This window comes from Haliotis cracherodii, unplaced genomic scaffold (assembly GCF_022045235.1).
Source record: "Haliotis cracherodii isolate W230 unplaced genomic scaffold, xgHalCrac1.p SCAF_8, whole genome shotgun sequence".
Classification (NCBI taxonomy): Eukaryota; Metazoa; Mollusca; class Gastropoda; order Lepetellida; family Haliotidae; genus Haliotis; species Haliotis cracherodii.
The window spans coordinates 37,005,907-37,028,465 of NW_027266341.1; the positions used below are offsets into that span (position 1 = coordinate 37,005,907).

The 22,559-nt window shown below is 40.7% G+C and overlaps 2 protein-coding genes across 3 annotated transcripts; one reads left to right on the plus strand and one right to left on the minus strand.

Moving 5' to 3' along the window:
- Window positions 1-3,882: 3,882 nt before the first annotated feature.
- LOC139450037 (cysteine and tyrosine-rich protein 1-like) lies at window positions 3,883-13,348 on the minus strand. Of its 2 annotated transcripts, none has more exons than XM_071231666.1 (4): window positions 13,213-13,348; window positions 12,284-12,434; window positions 6,912-7,042; window positions 3,883-5,897 (listed from the first exon to the last, which is right to left on the minus strand). In XM_071231666.1, exons 1-4 carry the CDS (start codon window positions 13,259-13,261, stop codon window positions 5,650-5,652), a joined length of 579 nt encoding a protein of 192 aa, XP_071087767.1. In that variant the 5' UTR covers window positions 13,262-13,348; the 3' UTR covers window positions 3,883-5,649. The 2 variants fall into 2 exon arrangements, with proteins under 2 accessions (XP_071087767.1, XP_071087768.1); XM_071231667.1 differs by having other exon boundaries at window positions 3,885-5,897; window positions 12,308-12,434.
- A 7,808-nt stretch (window positions 13,349-21,156) lies between these two features.
- Window positions 21,157-22,110, plus strand: LOC139450969 (uncharacterized). Its single transcript, XM_071232792.1, has one exon. It carries the CDS (start codon window positions 21,157-21,159, stop codon window positions 22,108-22,110), a length of 954 nt encoding a protein of 317 aa, XP_071088893.1.
- The last annotated feature ends 449 nt before the right edge of the window (window positions 22,111-22,559 follow it).

Genomic DNA, 22,559 nt, shown 5'->3' on the forward strand with positions numbered 1-22,559 from the left:
AATGGTTTATAAAGACTGGATGTCGGAATATCAACGCTCCTTGATGGGTAATAGTAGGTTAGCTAACGTAGAAAAACTCGTACCAAATTTGATGGATAAGACAAAATATATAGTTCACTACAGAAATCTCCAGTTGTATCTATCGTTAGGTATGAAACTAAAGAAAATACACAGAGTTCTTAAGTTCGATCAAAGCCCTTGGATGGAGCCCTATATAAGGTTGAACACAGATTTAAGAAAGATAGCCACCAGCGATTTCGAAAAGAATCTGTATAAGCTCATGAATAACTCGGTATTCGGTAAAACTATGGAGAATCCAAGGAAGCGTGTTGATGTTAAATTAGTCAGATCTAATGAGGAAGAAAGACTCAGGAAACTTATAGCCAGTCCGGCTTTTAACAGAAGCAAGATATTCGATAACGACTTAGCCGCGTTGCATATGCAGAAAAGTAATATAAAATTCAACAGACCGGTGTACGTCGGTATGAGTATTCTCGACTTGTCAAAACACTTAATGTATGACTTTTATTACAACGAACTTAAGAAGCAATACGGTGATAGATGCGAGGTGCTATATACCGACACAGATTCTTTGTTGATGGAAATACAAACCGAGGATGTGTATAAAGATATGGCAGAAAAAATAGATATGTATGACACGAGCGATTACCCTAAAGATAATCCACTACACAGCGTTGTAAATAAAAAGGTGTTAGGTAAGATGAAGGATGAATGTGCTGGGACTCCTATAGCGGAGTATGTCGGATTAAGACCTAAGATGTATTCTATAAAAAAGTCCGATAATGGAGAGATAAGAAAAGCCAAGGGTGTTAAGAAGTATGTGGTAAAAAAGCATATCAAACATGAACAGTATAAAGAATCATTATTCAATTGTAGAACGTTCAAACACGAGATGAACTCTTTAAGAAGTTACGATCATAGGATATATGGATTAAGAATGAACAAGACATCATTATCCCCCTTAGATACAAAGAGATGGATTGATAATGATGGTGTAACTACCTATGCTTATGGTTATGGTGGTAATACCGTACCGTCGGGAACTATGAACAACTCTTCTCGTACAAATGCCCTACCCGGTCCATCTTGAAGATAATAAAGAATAGGCTCTCCTTCTTTCGTAACCAATCGACTAATGTTATACGTCTTAAGGGACCATATGGGATCGGTTGCGCGACGTAGGCCTCCTTCGAGTTCACCGGGCTGGTATAGATATCTTACCCTTACTCTATCCGGAAGTTTTTGTTCTTTGCCTCTCCTCGGTGCTGAAGATTCGGAAGTCACGGATTTCATTTTAATCGCATCGGATGGTTTCTTCCCTATTAATCTCGTCACTTCATTATTCAGCGCTGATACAACGGCTGATAATCGTGTCACCCATTCGGTTGATCTCAATCGCTCGGATTTCATTTCGATCCCATACTGATAGCCAAACAAATGTTCCGCTAATGTCCTGTTAAATCTTTCGACGATAGCTTGACTGCGGTGGGCCTCTCTTTCACCACGGACGATTTTGACGTCGTGCTTTGTTAAGAGTTTAGTTACCGATCCCATAAACTCGCGACCGGGATCTACTTGAAATAGTTTAGGCCATTTTAGTGGTCCGCGTTTATATATGCGACTCAGTGCATTAGCTACTTCTGTTGAATCTTTCGAGGTTAATGGCTCAGCCTCTTTGTATCGACTAGCCACATCCACTACTGTTAAAGCGTATTTATACGTTTTGCGTTTTACCTTATCGTGGGGAAGAAACAAGAGGTCAGCCTGATGAACTTCATTCGTCGTAGAAATATCAAACTTCTTCCTCGGTATATAACGCGGTGCCGGTAAATATATTTGCCACAACGCTTGTTTCTTTAACCAATCCTTGGCCACATCTTTAGATACCTTAGCCGCGGTGGCTAATTTTTTTATTGCTCCTACACCTTTCCAATATCCTCGTGGGCTATAGTAAATTTTATTCATTATTAATTAATATTGATGTTTCGTTTAATACAACTAATGACTATCGTTAAATCGCATAATCATTTACACATAAAAAATCCCCCCTGTAGTAGCAGTATAGGTATATGAATCCTGCTCCAGTGGAAGTGGTCCAGAACCATCATTACCTATAAAAATTTATATCATAGACTACAGGAGGAATTTTTTTATGCCAAAATGACTATGCGATTCAATGATAGTCATGAGATTAAGTTAAATTGACCACCACCTGGAGTCTATGATATAAATTATCATTTATAGGTAATGATGGTTCTGGACCACTTCCACTGGAGCCGGATTCATATACCTATACTACCGTGCAGAATACCGCCTGGTACTTTGATGTATGTCGACTGGTCATCCAACTGCAGCAAAGATCGTTGGGTTCTGCATTTTCCAAGATGACTGCTAGTAGTTGTTGTTAGTCTGACACTCGTGTTTGTGTTTTGTTTAAGAACAGGTCCCCAGTACCCTAGTCGCGTCGAACAAGGCGACGAAATGGTTCGGGTGTCCAGGGCGGTGACGATTGCTGAGTGCGGCGTTAAACAACAAACACACCTTACGCTGAAGCTTCAAACTCATAATAAACATGTCATAATGGCGATATACTATTTGTTTGACTGACTTGTAGCGTCAAATGTTCTGCTGTCTGTTGTAGCAGGACGCAGAGTCATCTAACTAATGACATCATTTCCTTGAATTAACCTCTGGTTCGTGGTTCGAATCCCACCACTGGACTGATTAAGTCTGTAGTCGCAACATTATCCCCACGTGTCACAAGGTCGTAAAACCAGTCTAGTCACGGTCTAGTGACGCCCCGCTTTCCCTTCTCTTAATTGCCCGGCGTCGTCCGGTGTCTTTATGTTCATTGTTGGAGAATTCGTGACCCGTAAATTTTATTCTCTGTCTGTTAAATCGCTTACTTTATCATGTATTGATACGATCAATGCCATCTCGTATATGTACAGAAACCTATTCATGTATTGAAAATGTTCTTTTAACTTTGCTTTTCACGCTGTAGCGGGGTCATCCAGTACTGGTATATTTTTCAAGTATCTGTGGTCATTGTTTGCCACTTCAATACTTGTACATATCTATTTGTGGTAGCTTATGTTCATCGCTTATTTTGTTACTAACGTCTTCCGGGGCGGTCGGGTAGCCTAGTGGTTAAAGCGTCACGCCGAACACCCAGGTTCGATTCCCGACATACATATCGGTACAATGTGTGAAGCCCATTTCTGATGTCCCCCGGTCGTAATATTGCTGGAATATTGCTAAAAGCGGCGTAAAACCATACTCAGTCACTCACTTACGTCTTCCGTATTGGTTCAGTACTTAGTTTGCTATTCGGGTTTTCCCTAAATAAGGAAACACACTTTGGTTACCTCACCAGGCTCTTGCAGTCCCACTGCTGACCAGGACAGGTTGTTCTCTACGACGTCTGCGCACACGTATATAACCCTTAGCTACTGCCACTGGTTTGGTCAGGTCGAACCTTAGGTTTCGTTAGTAAGTGGTTATGGGACAGTCTTCTCTTTGGTACTGTCTTATACTGGTGGTATTAAGCTAAAACGTATTAGCTAGACTTTTTTTCAAGTAATCCGATGATAACCAAATTTCCCGTTTAGGTCAGGTACCTATTTGCTATTGAGAGTCGAGTACCCTTTTTAATGATTGCGAGTCTAGATACTCCTTAGCTCGTGTACCTTGTATTTTGGGAAATGTAGAATTTCCTTGCCCAGTCAAAAAGACTGAGTGTTTGGTCCATAAGACTAGTTTGATACTCTGGCGTTTTTCGTCTATTTTATTGTACAAGACATTTATATTTTAGTTATAGGCTCTTTGTATTTATTTCCCACTAGTTAACCCAGCAGAGGTTATTCACTTTGAGCTGTCTAACTCTCAGTTGTTAATTAGTCGCAGCCGATTATCTTGTCTGAACTGAACTTTATTTACATATATATGTATAATTATGTATATATATGCCAAGCATGCTTGCAAGTTTATACAGATTTACTAGGGTGCAATATATGTGCAATTCAAAAGGAGGGAGAGTTACTTGATAGGTTTAAACAATGACATGATGATTTTACAGAATTTGGACAGTTTTCACAATGTTCCTAGTCGTGTATTATTGAAAAGTAAATTCATTTTACGCATATTGGGTTTGATGTAGTAGAATCTGTGTACAAATGTTTTCTTTCGTTTTCTAAAGATGGACAAATAAGCAAATAATGGAATTCATCACCTAAGTCAGATAATTTGCAAAGTTGGCATTTCCTTTCGGTTGAAGGTATGTTTCTCCATCTCCCAGTTTCAATAGGCAGATTATGATTACAAGTTCTAAACTTAAGTAGGATTCGCCAAGCGTTTTCCTGCTGTACGTTTAAATAGTATTCAAAATTTAGGCAATCATTTTTTATGATACTATACATTGTGCCTTATCCCTTGCACTGTTCCAACACTGTAGGTTAATGTCATTTAATTTTCATGGACTAAATGTTTTAGGTACGTAGTATTTTTAAAACTTTTAGAAATTGTAAATCCAATATGTACATGATGCTAAATGATAGCGGGTTGTTTGGCATTCAGTTTCACGCAGTTAATTCGGCTTCCTACATAACACCTAAGGAGCAGTGAAGTAGTGTTATTTCATGCTTACAATGTACCGCCAGACCCTGACCCACAAAGTTGCACAAGACAGTCACTTTGGAAAACAGCATAGTGGAAGCACTTGGTACAAATGACCCAAATAGAAACACTTATTATATGTCTATTTTTGAGGCGCTAAATTCCGTCCACCAAGTGGTTGATCATAGATAAATTCAATATACATATATCGATTCTGTGGAGTAATTGAAAGTTCACTGATTGTACAAATGGTTTGAAAATGTGTGTAGTCCAGATTTGAAAGAACAGAGAAGGTGAAGTATTGAGATCCTGTGGCAATTTCTTCCAAAGAATTGCTGCAACATTAAGGATTTGAGTCCAAGCTATCTTTAGACTCTTTGGTCCGGTCAGTAGATGGTTGTTGGCTGACCGTAACTGTCTTTCTGGTGCATAAGATGTGATGAGATCGGCAAGGTAGGATGGACCAAGGCGTTCATTTATCTGTAGGTGATGGTCCAGATCTTGTATTGAATCCTTGCTTCGATGTAATGACATCATGACTGATGCCGTCTTGCCTCATCTGCTAACCAAACGCGTTGTTTACTTCTGGATTCTCTGGAGATTTGCCCAGCGCAGCCCACTACATTAATCCAACCTGGAAAGGATCAGACACTTGAGTAGATGATATGCAGCTTCTTTTGTGAGGTGTGTGCGGATGGATCCGATGTTCCATTGAACAAACAGTCAGTAAGAACAGTGGTGATATACGTTAATTCATGTAGCTATAGCGTATATCTTTACGGTTGTATGCTTTATCGCATACAACATGTACAATATGATTAATCTCACTGTCAACTGACCGAACTATACAAAAGGCTTGTACATCACAGTTTATAATCACGCGGTGTCGTGTGTTAGTCCAAACTGGATCTCTTGGTACGTGGGATTGAGGTGAAGTAAGTTTGATGACTTTGTGAATGCGAGAACGATACTTCCTTAATTTGGTGATGAACGGAACGCCCTGTTTGCATGGCATCAGAAACCTCTGTCAGGTGGGTCATCTACAACACTGCTACAGGATTGTGGAGAAACAGTGTACACCCCTGGTGGCGTCTTGGTGACACATTCATCATAGGTTGGTGGTGGTGTATTTTCATCTGGCGGCGTAGGTCGGGCTGGTTCAAATGGCGGACGTGCGACAGGTGTTCCCAAAGCTAAACGAGATGGCGGCGGGGTAGGTCGGGCTGGTTCGGGTGGCGGAAGTACGACAGGTTCTCCCAAAGCTAAACAAGATAAATACCAAGTGTTATCATAAGTTGACATATACCAAAGCATGTGAAAGTGTTTGTGTTGTCGACAAACACACACACACACACACACACACACACACACACACACACACACACACACACACACACACACACACACACAACGCACCCAAACCCAAACAACATGTCACATTCAATATGTAGCTAACTCAGCTCATTACGAGTATTCACCTACCAGGAAGTAAATGTTCTGCCGCTGTCAGTAATTTTCCAGCTATGTCACAGGCCTTTAATATAGGGCCTAAGAAACCGGTTAGACCACGTACATCGTACAAAGACACACAATAAGTAAGGTCATTCTTTTGCCAGTGAACATGCATTATGGTGGCTTATATCTCAGGGTAATATGACGTTAGCTCTTATCAGCTAACATGTATCCCTCGATACGCACGCACGCTTGCACCCACGCACACACGCACACACACACACACACATACATACAGTAAACTACGGTTATAACGAACTCAAAGGGACCACTTATTTTAGTTCGTTATAACCGTAGTTCGTTATAAGCATTTGTACAGCATATTTACATCAAATGGCCGGGACTAAAAATAGGTTCGTTATATCGGTCAGTTCGTTATAAGCGTGTTCGTTATAACCGTAGTGTACTGTACATACATACATACATACATATGTTACATACATACATACATACATACATACATACATACATACATACATACATACATACATACACCAATGCGATAAATTTGGTATCACGATCCGATAACTATGTAAATGAGATCAGGAACTATTTTAAGAAGAAATTGCCTTTACGCCCAATTGAATCTGTCAGTAGATACTCGAGACGGACTATTCTCTGGCGTTGATGTTCTATATTTACACTCCAGGCTACTATGAAATGTTAAATACATATCACGTGAGGCATAACCATATAAATCCACAGAGCGATACTCACTTGTACACCCATGGTTCACATATAACTATATACACCAGTATATGTACCTGTAAACATCGGCGGCTGGTTTCTTGGCGCTTTTCTCCGTGACTTACGGCAGAAGTACACAACACCTGCGATGACGAGGATGACAAACATTGCTCCAATGACGCTCCCAGCGATTGCCACTTTCGGAAATCTGACAGAAATATATAAATGAGTCGCCATATACGAATTTACAAAACTCTCGGACCAAGGGCAGCAGATGGAGCTGTGTGGGATCCCCTCTCACATAGATATTCATGGAAATGAAAAAGCAGACTCACTGGCGAAGCTAGCTCTAGACAAAGCGGAGATACAGCCTATTCCCTTTAGTAAACTAGAGATGAAAATCAAAATCAAAGCCTCAATAGTCCAATGGGAGATACAAGTAGGATCAGCATATGGCTATACAAAATTCAATCCAAGATCCAACAAAAGCCAAACTCATACTCAAATGAAAGGAAAATTGAAATTGCCATCTCATGCCTCAGACTCGGTCACAAAAAACACTATGGCAAGGTTTGTTCATCTTGCAATCAGACTGAATCTATTGGTTAGAACAAGAATTGTAGTTAGATCCGCAATCTGTCATAGATCTCCTAAAGCCAAGAGATGCAATAGCGAAGGCCAAACTAACTCTATTTCTGAGAGATGGGCAGCTACTCAAACCTATATAAACAGAGCAGCCAAGGATAAAAATGAAATTATATCAATATGCGAAACTAGAAATCATATCAATACAAAACCTTAAATTTTTCGAATACCAAACTCACAATAGATATGTGTAAGACAGGTAGATACGACGGACGGACAGAAAGGATAATGCAAACATACATACATACAGACAGATAGGTGGACAAAGAAGGAAATTAGACACAGTCACACAGACCGACAGCTAAGGCAGACAGACCGTAAGGCAGACAGACAGAAAGATGGGGAGAGAAGGAAATTAGGCAGAGAGACAAGACAGATAACGTAGACAAGCAGACAGACAATCAATCAAATAGATAAGACAGACAGACAGATGCCTAAGACAGACAGAGTGAAACAGACGGAAAGGCAGATTGGGCAGGTGGACAGACGGACATAAAATGCAGACAGATAAGGCAAACTGACAGATAGGCAGAGATGGCCGACAGATAGAGACACATCCGGATATGAGGGAAAAGGAGACAGACAGATATGGTTGACTGACAGACAGACAGTTAAGCAGACAAACGTCAAGGCATACATATAGGCAGACAGGCATACAGATAAGGTAGCCAGGCATACAGACTATCAAACAGAGACATCGGACAGAGACAGACAGACAAATACGACAGACATACCGTGAGACAGACAATCACACGGAGAGATCAGGCATACAGAAAGACAGAGAAATAGATAACGCAGACAGATAAACATACAGATAAGGCAGACAGGCAGAAAGACAAACAGATAAGGCAAAGAGGCAGACGGAGGAGTTGGACGGAAATACTGATACTTTAAGCAGACGGAAGGGCAAAAAAGAAGCACGATAGATGGATAATTCAAACAGACAGTCAGACAAGGCAGACAGAGACAGATATAAGGCATACGGACAGATAGTTAAGTACACGAACATAAAGCCATACAGATAAGGCAGACAGACAATGCAGACAGAGAGACAGACAAGGCAGACAGACAAGGCAGACATACATACAGATAAGGCAGAGATACATACAGATAAGGCAGACAGACATACAGATAAGGCAGGCAGACATACTTACAGATAAGGCAGACAGAGAAGGCAGACAGAGAGGGCAAGACATACATACAGATAAGGCAGACAGACATACAGATAAGGCAGATAGACAAGGCAGACATACATACAGATAAGGCAGACAGACAAGGCAGACATACATACAGATAAGGCAGACAGACAAGGCAGACATACATACAGACAAGGCAGACATACATACAAATAAGGAAGACAGACAAGGCAGACATACATACAGATAGGGCAAACAGACAAGGCAGACATACAGATAAGGCAGACAGAGAGGGCAAGACATACATACAGATAAGGCAGACAGACAAGGCAGACAGATAAGGCAGACATACATACAGATAAGGCAGACGTACATACAAACAAGGCAGACATACATACAGATAAGACAGACAGACAAGGCAGACATACATACAGATAAGGCAGACGTACATACAAACAAGGCAGACATACATACAGATAAGGCAGACAGAGAAGGCAGACATATTTACAGATAAGGCAGACATACATACAGGTAAGGCAGACATACATACAGATAAGGCAGACAGACAAGGCAGACATACATACAGATAAGGCTGACATACATACAGATAAGGCAGACAGACAAGGCAGACATGCACACAGATAAGGCATACATACATACATACAGATAAGGCAGACATACATACAGATAAGGGAGACAGACAAGGCAGACATACATACAGATAAGGCATACAGACATACAGATAAGGCATACAGACATACAGATAAGGCAGACAGACATACAGATAAGGCAGACAGACATACAGATAAGGCAGACATACATACAGATGAGGCAGACAGACAAGGCAGACATACATACAGATAAGGCAGACATACATACATATAAGGCAGACAGACAAGGCAAACATACATACAGATAAGGCAGACGTACATACAAACAAGGCAGACATACATACAGATTAGGCAGACAGAGAAGGCAGACATACTTACAGATAAGGCAGACAGATACGGCAGACATACATACAGATAAGGCAGACAGACAAGGCAGACAGAGTGGGCAAGACATACTTACAGATAAGGCAGACATACATACAGATAAGGCAGACATACATACAGATAAGGCAGACAGACAAGGCAGACATACATACAGATAAGGCAGACATACATACAGATAAGGCAGACAGACAAGGCAGACATGCATACAGATAAGGCTGACATACATACAGATAAGGCAGACAGACAAGGCAGACATACATACAGATAAGGCAGACATACATACAAACAAGGCAGACATACATACAGATAAGGCAGACAGAGAAGGCAGACATACTTACAGATAAGGCAGATAGACAAGGCAGACAGAGAGGGCAAGACATACTTACAGATAAGGCAGACATACATACAGGTAAGGCAGACATACATACAGATAAGGCAGACAGACAAGGCAGACATACATACAGATAAGGCTGACATACATACAGATAAGGCAGACAGACAAGGCAGACATGCACACAGATAAGGCATACATACATACATACAGATAAGGCAGACATACATACAGATAAGGGAGACAGACAAGGCAGACATACATACAGATAAGGCTGACAGACATACAGATAAGGCATACAGACATACAGATAAGGCAGACAGACATACAGATAAGGCAGACGTACATACAGATAAGGCATACATACATACAGATGAGGCAGACAGACAAGGCAGACATACATACAGATAAGGCAGACATACATACAGATAAGGCAGACAGACAAGGCAGACATACATACAGATAAGGCAGACAGACAAGGCAGACATACATACAGATAAGGCAGACAGACAAGGCAGACATACATACAGATAAGGCAGACAGACAAGGCAGACAGATAAGGCAGACAGACATACAAATAAGGCAGACAGACAAGGCAGACATACTTACAGATAAGGCAGACAGACATACAGATAAGGCAGAGAGACATACAGATAAGGCAGACAGACAAGGCAGGCAGACAAGGCAGACATACTTACAGATAAGACAGACAGATAAGGCAGACAGATAAGACAGACATACATACAGATAAGGCAGACAGTCAAGGCAGACATACACACAGATAAGACAGACAGATAAGGCAGACATACATACAGATAAGGCAGAAAGACAAGGCAGACATACATACAGATAAGGCAGACAGACAAGGCAGACATACACACAGATAAGGGAGACACACACAGAGAAGGCAGATATACACACAGACAAGGCAGACATACACACAGATAAGGCAGACATACATACAGATAAGGCATACATACATACAGATAAGGCAGACAGACAAGGCATTCATGCATACAGATAAGGCAGACATACATACAGATAAGGCAGACAGACAAGGCAGACATACATACAGATAAGGCAGACGTACATACAGATAAGGCATACATACATACAGATAAGGCAGACAGACAAGGCATTCATACATACAGATAAGGCAGACATACATACAGATAAGGCGGACAGACAAGGCAGACATACATACAGATAAGGCAGACATACATACAAATAAGGAAGACAGACAAGGCAGACATACATACAGATAGGGCAAACAGACAAGGCAGACATACTTACAGATAAGGCAGACAGACAAGGCAGACAGAGAGGGCAAGACATACATACAGATAAGGCAGACAGACAAGGCAGACAGATAAGGCAGACGTACATACAGACAAGGCAGACATACATATAGATAAGGCAGACAGACAAGGCAGACATACATACAGATAAGGCAGACGTACATACAAACAAGGCAGACATACATACAGATTAGGCATACATACAGATAATGCAGACAGACAAGGCAAACATACATACAGATACGGCAGACAGACAAGGCAGACAGACAAGGCAGACATACATACAGATAAGGCAGACAGACAAGGCAGACATACTTACCGATAAGGCAGACAGACAAGGCAGACATACATACAGATAAGGCAGACAGACAAGGCAGGCAGACATACATACAGCCAAGGCAGACACATATAAAGACAAGGCAGACATACATACAGATAAGGCAGACAGAGAGACAGACCAGACAGAAAGTTAAGGCAGACAGAGAGACAGATAATTCATACAGACGGACAGATAGTGAGTGAGTGAGTGAGTGAGTGAGTGAGTGAGTGAGTATGCTTTTACGCCGCTTTACCAATATTCCAGCAATATCACGGCGCCGGACACCAGAAATGGGCTTCACACATTGTACCCATGTCGGGAATCAAACCCGGGTCTTCGGCGTGACGAGCGAACGCCCCGACAGACAGATAACACAGATAGGTAAAGACATTGAGAGATAAAATATACAGATAATAGTAACAGACAAAACAGACAGATAAGGCAGGAAAGACCAACAGAAAAATAATATATTCTCTTTTATGGATTATTGTGTTTGTCTAATCAAACAGTCATTGAAATACAATTCAGCATTTGACCATATACACAAGTGCTTTCCTACTCTTTCGAGCGGTAGATACCATTATGGTACAAACATCGGTGTGTCACACAGAAAACCCTAATTCGATTTCCCACAATGTGTTAAGCACGTAATTATTGTCCCTCTTCTTGATACTTGTAGCATGTATCAATAAAGCTAAATGCGGCGTACACCTAAACTCACTCACCCATCTACAGTGTGATGCACCAACCTTTCTACTTCACAGCAAGTTTTTGTAGAACGTGGATTGCAACACTGTCCTTCACAAAGGAAAAATCTGCCCAGTATTCTAGAAGGTTCAGTAGAAAATTCCTTGAAGCATAGTTGCGAAGCTTGAGCTGTAACGAGAATTGTAATGTCTTCATTCCTCACGGGTGGCCCAGTCGTCTCAGGCGCCACGATTCGCTGTGCAGAGATGCGTCTCTTGGGCACGCCAGAAACCATGATTGTGGGTTCGAATCCCAGTTCGCCCCGATTATGTTTCTAGGTTTGTCAGCACCACACCCGTTTCGTGGGTTTCACCGAAGTGGTAAACGTCTGAGACCCGCATCACTTCGGGCGTTCCTCCCAAATTAAGCTGACACGCCGCGATATATAACTGGAATACCGTTAAAAGCGGCGTTAAACCCAACTCTCTCACTCACTCATTCGTTAGCTTTGAGTAACACAACTGTTGAACACGCACCCTCTCACTCATACACACTCCCCCACTCACTCACACACCCCTCAAGCACGTACCCAAGAGCTATTGTGTTGGGAAACATGTGATATCCTTCGACAAGTGACTGGATAATATTACATTTACGATTGGTAAGGTTTCATATTAATTTTAAAATAGCATATTTTTGTGGATACAATTGCAAAAGTCCAAACATATAACAGAAGCACTGTATACATGCATTAGCAGCAGACCACGGCAGACCAGGGCACAATGACCCGCGATCAGCCAGGTCGCCCCGATCTTCCATTCACTGGCGAGTAGTGTGGGCATTTTCTGACATTTTCCTGGAGTTCTCACGCGGTTCAGCAGTGAGATTTGTTTCCAACATCTACCTATATACACCTTAACCATATTTGATTAATAGAGGTACAAACGATGAACCAGTAAATACTTACAAACAACGGTCAACACCAGCACAGTGAATCCATTCTGTATAAGGGTCATCTTATTAGACTTTAAATGACGACACTGCGTTTGTCCAGTCGACAGTTAAACATGTAAGATATACCCTCTCATGGGATGTTGAGAAACACCACACAGCACACACTGAAAATGCATTCTAAATTTAGCCGAATACTGGATGACTGCCAGTGTATACAAACATGTATGTTATCCTGGTAGAATGGAGGGTATGTAAATAAAGTCATTCGTCGTTTTGTATAGAACTGTGATTCGAGGGTTTAAACGAAAAGCGAGGATTCGCTATAAACAGTTATGTCCCTCAGTGGTGCGCCCTTCTTATGATTCTCGGTCTGTCATCTCCTTATGCGTTGATGTTGGATACGCCTGCTTGCATGAACGGACGAACGGACTACTGTTTCGTGATTGGCTTGCATTAGAACAGGCGTGGCTTGTGGTGGATTATTGAGCTGAACGATGTGTGTTGATGATCACACAGACAGTCTGTGAAGTTGACGTTTATAATTATAATAATTTCAAAATTTAGTTTTTTTTGCATTTTAGATATGTGCGTACAATTTGCAGTGTGTCAACTAGCTGTTGCGTTAATACTTCCACAAACTCAACATATAGTGAAGTAAATTCTTAACTAAAATGTCACGCCGCGATCAAACTGAATTGACCATATCACAAATATGTTTATTTACACAATTTACAGCAATGTATATTCTAGGTTTTAGGTTATTAGAGCATAGATAAATAAATAACGCAATGTAATTATTGCAATGACCTGAAGGGTCTAATCTTCTGGTGTCTGTTGTAACTGGGAGGTGACTGTCCCACAGATGACATTCTTTTCTTGTCAGCTTGCTGACAAGGTTATACTCCTTAACCATGTGGACTTATGAAGTGAAGTTTTGTGTTTCGAATCTAATTACAGAACATTTTCGTTAAGTAACTTTAATTGTTAGTAATTGTATAAATCGAATATTAAGCATGGTGTATTAAGCATTTATGTATGGTATATTTTGAAAGATGTGTACGTCAAAGTCCATATTTCACATGGAAGGTTTTAGAACAGACATGTACCTATGGACAAAATCATTTTCCATTTGCGTATGATTAAGATAGTATTAGTAAATTCAATGTGAACATGATGCTAAATAATTATGGGTTTTGTCATTCCGGTTCACTCAGTTAATTCTGCTTCCAACATAACATCTGGGGGAGCGTTGGAGTTCTCATATATCTCAAGATTACATTGTTATCAATGAAGCGTCAGATCCTGCCGAATAAAGTCAGATCTTGCACAACAAGACAGTCGCTCCGGGAAACGACACAGTTTAAACGTCACACACGATTTGATTCATTCATATTGAGTTACGACTGGCCCGAGTGTTCTCTTGTGATAGTCACGTCACGCAAACAAGTTCCAACATAGATCCCTTTGTACGTAGGATTGAGGTGAGCCAAGTGAGTGAGAGAGAGATGTAGCAATGCACACATTTACATCTGTATTCATACCCGTCCAATATCCTGGTAGGTGTGTTGGGTCATGTATGAAAGGGGGTAGCGATACAAAACCAAAATAATGACATTTACATGTGTGTGCATACCATTTGGAATAATTTGGACAGTTTACAATTTCAAACCGTATTCCAAACGTTACATATAGAAACGAAACTTTCCCCTTAAATTTCCAGGTATTAACAGCAAATTGTTCGCAGGTTTGGCATATATAAGATTAGTTTGAAATACTTTGAGGTATACAAGACGAATCAGTGAGTTGTGAGTCATTTTATTTCCTTTCATGACCATATGCAGGCATCAATGCTCAATCAAACCTTATACCATGGAAATATATGGACATATATGTTCTGTGATCACGGCATGGAAAGGGAGACCACGCTAATTACAATCTGGAGCTATCTTAGTGGTTTTCGCATTGAGAAAAATGACTTCACGCCGCATTGCGTTATTCATTTATCGTTGGTCAAATATACTCAACACCAATATTTTAGTGTATTTTTCAAACAAGTAAAGTTTGGTTTTCAATATTGTTGTACATGTATGGAATCAAGTCACAAAAAACGCAACTGCTACAGAAAAGCATGCATTCCATGCAAAAGTTTACTTTTATGCAAGCCCCATGCATTTCACTACCCAAGAATGGGTATAAAAACATGTGCGTTAACGGGATTCCATATGCATTGTTTAGCATCGTGCTGACAACAACCACTCAGAAAAACAACAAAATTACGCTGTTATACAACATTACGAAATGCCACGCCTGTCCGAAAATGAGCGTCTGCGAGCCATTGGTATGCTTGAAGCAGGATCGAGTCAACGTGATGTTGCAAGACAATTTATAACGTCCACAGAAACATCATTTGGAGTGGCAGGCCACGCGTAACCAATAATCGACAAGACAACTGGATTCGAACAACACACCTACGAAATCGATTCCAGCCAGCAACAGTGACTGCAAGACGCAGCCCTGGCCTTCGACGAATATCTTCACAAACCGTACGTCGCCGCCTCAGATGTGCAGGGATTGTCGCCACACGACCCGCGAGACGTCCCATTTTGACAGGAAACCACCGTCAAGCACGTCTACAGTGGTATATGCAGCAAATTTGGACAGATATCCCATAGTACTTTGTGCGACGCATGGTCCATTCCATGAGACGAAGATGTGTTGCTTGCATCGCAACCAGAGGTGGCTACACATGCTATTGATTTGTAAATTGACATTTTGGCATGTTCATGTTTTTGTTTATGAAATCACGCATTTTCTGAAGTCAGTATGGCAAATTAAACCATTTAAACACTTACCGGAGTCTTTTATCTGTTGCAAACAGAAATTGTTTCAGATTTGGAAAAAAACATAACTTTGCTTTAAATCTTATTCAATGTCACAGGAACTTTTGTTGTTCAGTATATTAACTTGCATTGCCATCTTATCCCTAATGAAAAACATTCTTCTTAATCAATAGTTTGAACATATTTTTTTACTCATCTTTTCATTTAATTTCGAGAGGCACTAGCACTGCATTTTCCAAGTGAATACAATACATCAATCTAAATATATAGGTCGTGAATGACCGATGACTGATTACCCAAAACTTTTCCAGGAATTAGTTCTACAAACGACGTAGTTTTGAGATGTTCGTGGAAATTAGTTCTGCTGTAGTTTCGACACATATGTGTCAGGAACTTTACTTTATATTGACAAAATAGTTGTTGATGGACGTTCTTGGACGTTCAGTACTTTCGATTAGGCAAGCCGATTTAGAACCACCGATGATGCTGTGGTGTCACCTTAAATCCTGTGGAAGCACGGCTGGCCAATATGTTATCGTGCCGGATATGTCCCAACACTTATTCGGAATCATCAAATACTATGTCACATATTTTGACTCATTTCAAGCGTGACTACATCAAATTCTTCAATTCAAAGTCATAATAATCAAATTAACTACTAGTAAATAAAAGAAAAAAAATCTCCTTGTCTACACGATGCCCTTTTGGGAGGTGGTTAACCATTGACTGATTGAAGCGAGTGCGAGTACTACTGAACTGCGCATCTTCCATAGAACCACAATCAAAATAGTTGCTTAATTTATGTGAAATATATTGTTTGAGATACCCTAAACACAAGTTCATGGACGAAATGTTAACTGCAGAGTGTACACACACACACACACACACACACACACACACACACACACACACACACACACACACACGCTCACGCTCACTCACACACACACACGCACACGCACGCACGCACACACACACACATACACACACACACACATATATATATATATAAATATATATAACAGTATAACAATTAGTATCTAATGCGGTCTAACTGGTTTCTCAGGCCCTATATTACAGGCCTGTGACATAGCTGGAAAATTACTGACAGCGGCAAGACACTTGCTTCCTGGTGGGTGAATTCTCGTTATTGTAATGAGCTGAGTTAGTCTCTGTGTGTGTGTGTGTGCGCGCGTGCGTGCGTGCGTGTGTGCGTGTGCCTGCGTGTGTGTGTGTGTGTGTGCGTTCGTGTGTGTACGTAGTATTTAGCGTTCGCGTAAGATTATATTGCATTGATCGATTAGGTTTCATCAGGGAACCGTCGTGGGTAAAGCTGTTCCTGCCATTGTACCTGTCGGTTGTGGGTAATATACATCCGTCCCCATGGGGAAGGAGGGTTCGACGAATACTGTCCCTGCAGCCCCTGGGCTGTGTGTCGCCGGTGCAGGCTGGAGGGAGTATACGTCACCGGGGGCGTAGCTATAGCTATTGTCTGTGTTGTGTGCGCCTGGATAACATACATATAGGTGATGCACGTGATCTATGATCGACATAATCTACAAGAAGTACACGATAGTCTGTGTTTAGTGCTGCCTGGATAACATACATATAGGTGATGCACGTGATCTATGATCTACATAATCTACAAGAGGTACACGATAGTCTGTGTTTAGTGTGCCTGGATAACATACATATAGGTGATGCACGTGATCTATGATCTACATAATCTACAAGAGGTACACGATAGTCTGTGTTTAGTGTGCCTGGATAACATACATATAGGCGATGCACGTGATCTATGATCTTCATAATCTACAAGAGTTACACGATAGTCTGTGTTTAGTGTGCCTGGATAACATACATATAGGCGATGCACGTGATCTATGATCTACATTATCTACAAGAGGTACACGATAGTCTGTGTTTAGTGTGCCTGGATAACATACATATAGGTGATGCACGTGATCTATGATCTACATAATCTACAAGAGGTACACGATAGTCTGTGTTTAGTGCTGCCTGGATAACGCAGATGACCAGGAACAAAGCATTTTAATAATTATCGGAAGCATTTATTTACCCCATGAGTATGAATCTTGGTCTACGCCACTTTCTGACCGACATGATTAACCTGATCTACATGATCCACGTTATCCACGTGATCTACGTTATCTACATGATCTACGTTATCCACGTGATCTACGTTATCTACATGACCATTTGATATACTTTCGTAATCAACATGCTGTACGTGACATTCAACACTGACATAACCAATAATCAAAACTCGCATCGATCACGCCTACTAGAGAATATCTCTCTGTGCGGAATATGGTATCTTCCGATAACAGCGGTAAAGTTAGTAGGACAACTAATAACATGGAGGAACAAGAGTTACACACAATCGTCCGTAATTGACTATGTATTTGTACCTCAACATCTACAACTATCTGTCAACAAGACACGAATATATGATTCAACTCCTTTCGATGTGTCTGATCACTTCTCTGTTATAGTGTCCATACATGATGACAAGCTAAACAACACTACATGTAAAGCGGACATGCCGTCGACTCCATACAAATGGACAAAAGCTAGACACTTAGAACTAAGTATGTATGAAGCCGAGGTTCACACATTGCTTGGTGATGTAATGCTTGACACTGGGATTATATAGGAGCTGATGTCATAGATAGTTATTTTGACTTGATTGTCAGCGCACTAAAGACGTCTGCTGCTAAGTTCATACTATAGAGCTCACCTGAAACCGTACTGGAAGAGTTCAAATCTTGACCTCTATCACTACAAAATGTGCCAGGCGATAAGATTGTGGTCAGCAGAAGACAGGCCTCGGGGTGCCGGTAACGACTCGTATACCCTATAGACGTTGCAAAAGACAGGCTGAGAGACAATGGAATAAAGAAACATATGTTGAAATAAACTCAGCATGTGAAGTAGATATTGCTGAATTCTACAGGATTCTAAAGAAACAAAGACGATCTAAGACTGTAAATACACACCTCAGGTACAAAGATCGCTGTTGCAATACACCATCAGAGGTGTTCAACTTGTGGGCAGACTACTATGCAACTTGTGGGCAGACTACTATACTATTATCACCTCTTGACCGGCCGGAGTTTGACAGCGACTTTCGTGTCGAGACGGACTCTAGAATAAACAACATCTCAAAGATACCACTTCTGGACGATGATCCTATACTGAAAACAGACATAGAAATACACGAACTAAAACGACTGAAACAAAGCTTAAAAATGAGAAAATCACCAGGACCGGACCAAATCACAAATGAACATATCTATTTCGCTGGAGATATGCTTCTAAAACACTTAACCCATCTGTTTAACACGATGATACGAACATGCTACAGGCCTGCACTGTTGAGATCTGGAACAATTATTCCAATATATAAAGGAAACAATAAAGACAGATCGGATCCTGAAAATTACAGAGGTATCACTATGACTTCCGTGGTGGGAAAACTGTTCGAAAAGATCCTACTAGAGAGAATTGAGAGATATATCAAATATATGGAGCCCGACTTCCCACATAGATTACAATGTGGCTTCAGGCGAGAACTTGGTACAAATATAGCTACCTATATACTCAAAGAAGTCATATCTTTCTACACGAAAAGGTCTTCTAATGCATACACCGTGTTTCTTGATAATGAGAAAGCGTTTGATCGCATTTGGCACAACAGACTACTCCTAAAACTATTCATCCTTGGTGTGCAAGGGAAAGCCTGGCATATCATACGTCAGTCGTATCACGAATCTGCTGCATCTGTCAGATATGCCGGCGAGACAAGTCGAACGTTCCCAATCGGAAAGAATTTGATTCCCCTGAGAGATATTGGACTAAGAGCAGGTGGTCTGAACCCAGTCTGGTGTATGAACATATGGCGTAGAGTAATAATTCCATGTGCCTTGTACGCGTGTGAACTGTGGTCAAATATGTCCAAGACAGAACACAATGAAATTGAAAAACTCCAGCGCTAGTTTGCACGTAATGTACACAACTTTCATGTAAGATCTCCGACCGCTGCAACTATTCAGACGCTGCGATTGTGGACAATGACAACTGTGATTGACAAAATGAAGCTGATGTTCCTTGGGAGGATGTGTAGAAGCAGCCACAGATATGCCCCGAAAAAGGTGATCTATTTCAAGTGTGCTCAATGTATAACAGGCAGTGACAAAATGTAAGTCTGATCTACTCAATGTGACAAAGAAATATGTATTATGGACCATGATAGTTCACTTTATGAAAACTAACCAGTTTTCATCCAAGGATGTGTGGAACAAAACCGTACAGACTAAAATAACAGAACATGAAACTGCTCATTGGCACACGAGTCTGCGAGATCACCCTGAATTAAACAGATTTATTTAAATTCACAGTAAGCTTGTACCTCATAGACTGTGGAATATGTGCATTCTGTACAATATACCAACTAGACCAATGTATGCACTTGTGAAGCTAGGAACACTACCAATAACACCTGGACAGTGTTTAATGTGTGATGAGGAGTGCGATGACATAATAAAGCACCAACTGCTATGTTGTACAGCTTTAGCTGATGCAAGGAACACCTTCTATGAACATCTATTTGACTCTTTAAACCTCGAACAATACATGTGTATTGAGGACTGTGCAGATGACGAAGTCACACTTGTGACATTGCAAGGTGGTATAACCCCTATTGTAGAGGATATGAGCCTTGACAGCTGGGCTGAATTCATATCTTCTGTATCACGAGACATAAGCTCCTGGAACCGGCGATCAATGCTCTATCTATTGAGAGTATATCTCATACCAGAACCACGACATGTGAATATTTAGTATTGCCAATTTCTCTGCATAATGTTCGTTTAAATATGCTGTGTTAACATGATTCCAAATGTATATCACTCTCCGAAATTAATGGAGGAAATAAAGATAATTCATTCATTCATGATGTACGCGACCTACATTTTGTATGCGATCGACATGATGTACGCGACCTACATTTTATACGTGATCAACATGATGTAAGTGCCCTTAATTTTGTACGTGATCACTAGATGTACGTGATCAACATGATGTACTTGATCAACATGACGTACTTGATCAACATGATGTACTTGATCAACATGACGTACTTGATCAACATGATGTACTTGATCAACATGACGTACGTGGCCTACATTTTGTACGTGACCTACATTTTGTACGTGATCGACATGATGGACGTTATCAACATTTTGTACGTGATCAATATGATGGACGTGACCTACATGATGTACATGATCAACATGATATATGTGACCTACGTTATGTACGTGACCTACATTTTGTACGTGATCGGCATAATGGACGTGACCTACATATTGTACGTGATCAGCATGATATATGTGACCTACGTTATGTACGTGACCTACATTTTGTACGTGATCGACATAATGGACGTGACCTACATGATGTACGTGACCTACATGATGTACGTGACCTACATGATGTACGTGACCTACATGATGTACGTGATCGACATAATGGACGTGACCTACATATTGTACATGATCAATATGATATATGTGACCTACGTTATGTACGTGACCTACATTTTGTACGTGATCGACATAATGGACGTGACCTACATATTGTACGTGATCAGCATGATATATGTGACCTACGTTATGTACGTGACCTACATTTTGTACGTGATCGACATAATGGACGTGACCTACATATTGTACGTGATCAGCATGATATATGTGACCTACGTTATGTACGTGGCCTACATTTTGTACGTGACCTACATTTTGTACGTGATCGACATGATGGACGTTATCAACATTTTGTACGTGATCAATATGATGGACGTGACCTACATGATGTTCGTGATCAACATGATATATGTGACCTACGTTATGTACGTGACCTACATTTTGTACGTGATCGACATAATGGACGTGACCTACATATTGTACGTGATCAGCATGATATATGTGACCTACGTTATGTACGTGACCTACATTTTGTACGTGATCAACATAATGTACGCGACCTAAATTTTGTACGTGATCGACATAATGGACGTGACCTACATATTGTACGTGATCAGCATGATATATGTGACCTACGTTATGTACACGACCTACATTTTGTACGTGATCAACATGATGTACGCGACCTACAATGTACATGATGTAGGTGACCTACATGATGTACGTGATCAACGTGATCTACGTGATCTACATGATGTACGTGACCTACATTTTGTACGTGACCTACATGATGTACGTGATCAACATGATGTATACACAGGAACTCCATGATAGCCTGTAACATATAAATTCGTATGGAAAAAAATCACACCCCTCTATATACATATGTATATAGAGGGGTGAGTTTTTTTCTATTCGAATATATGATGCAATATACGCTATCATCGATAGCTTGGTTGTTATTGCCTAGCGTTAAAAGTCCGTAAACTGTCAGTTGGTTTATCCTTGTCATT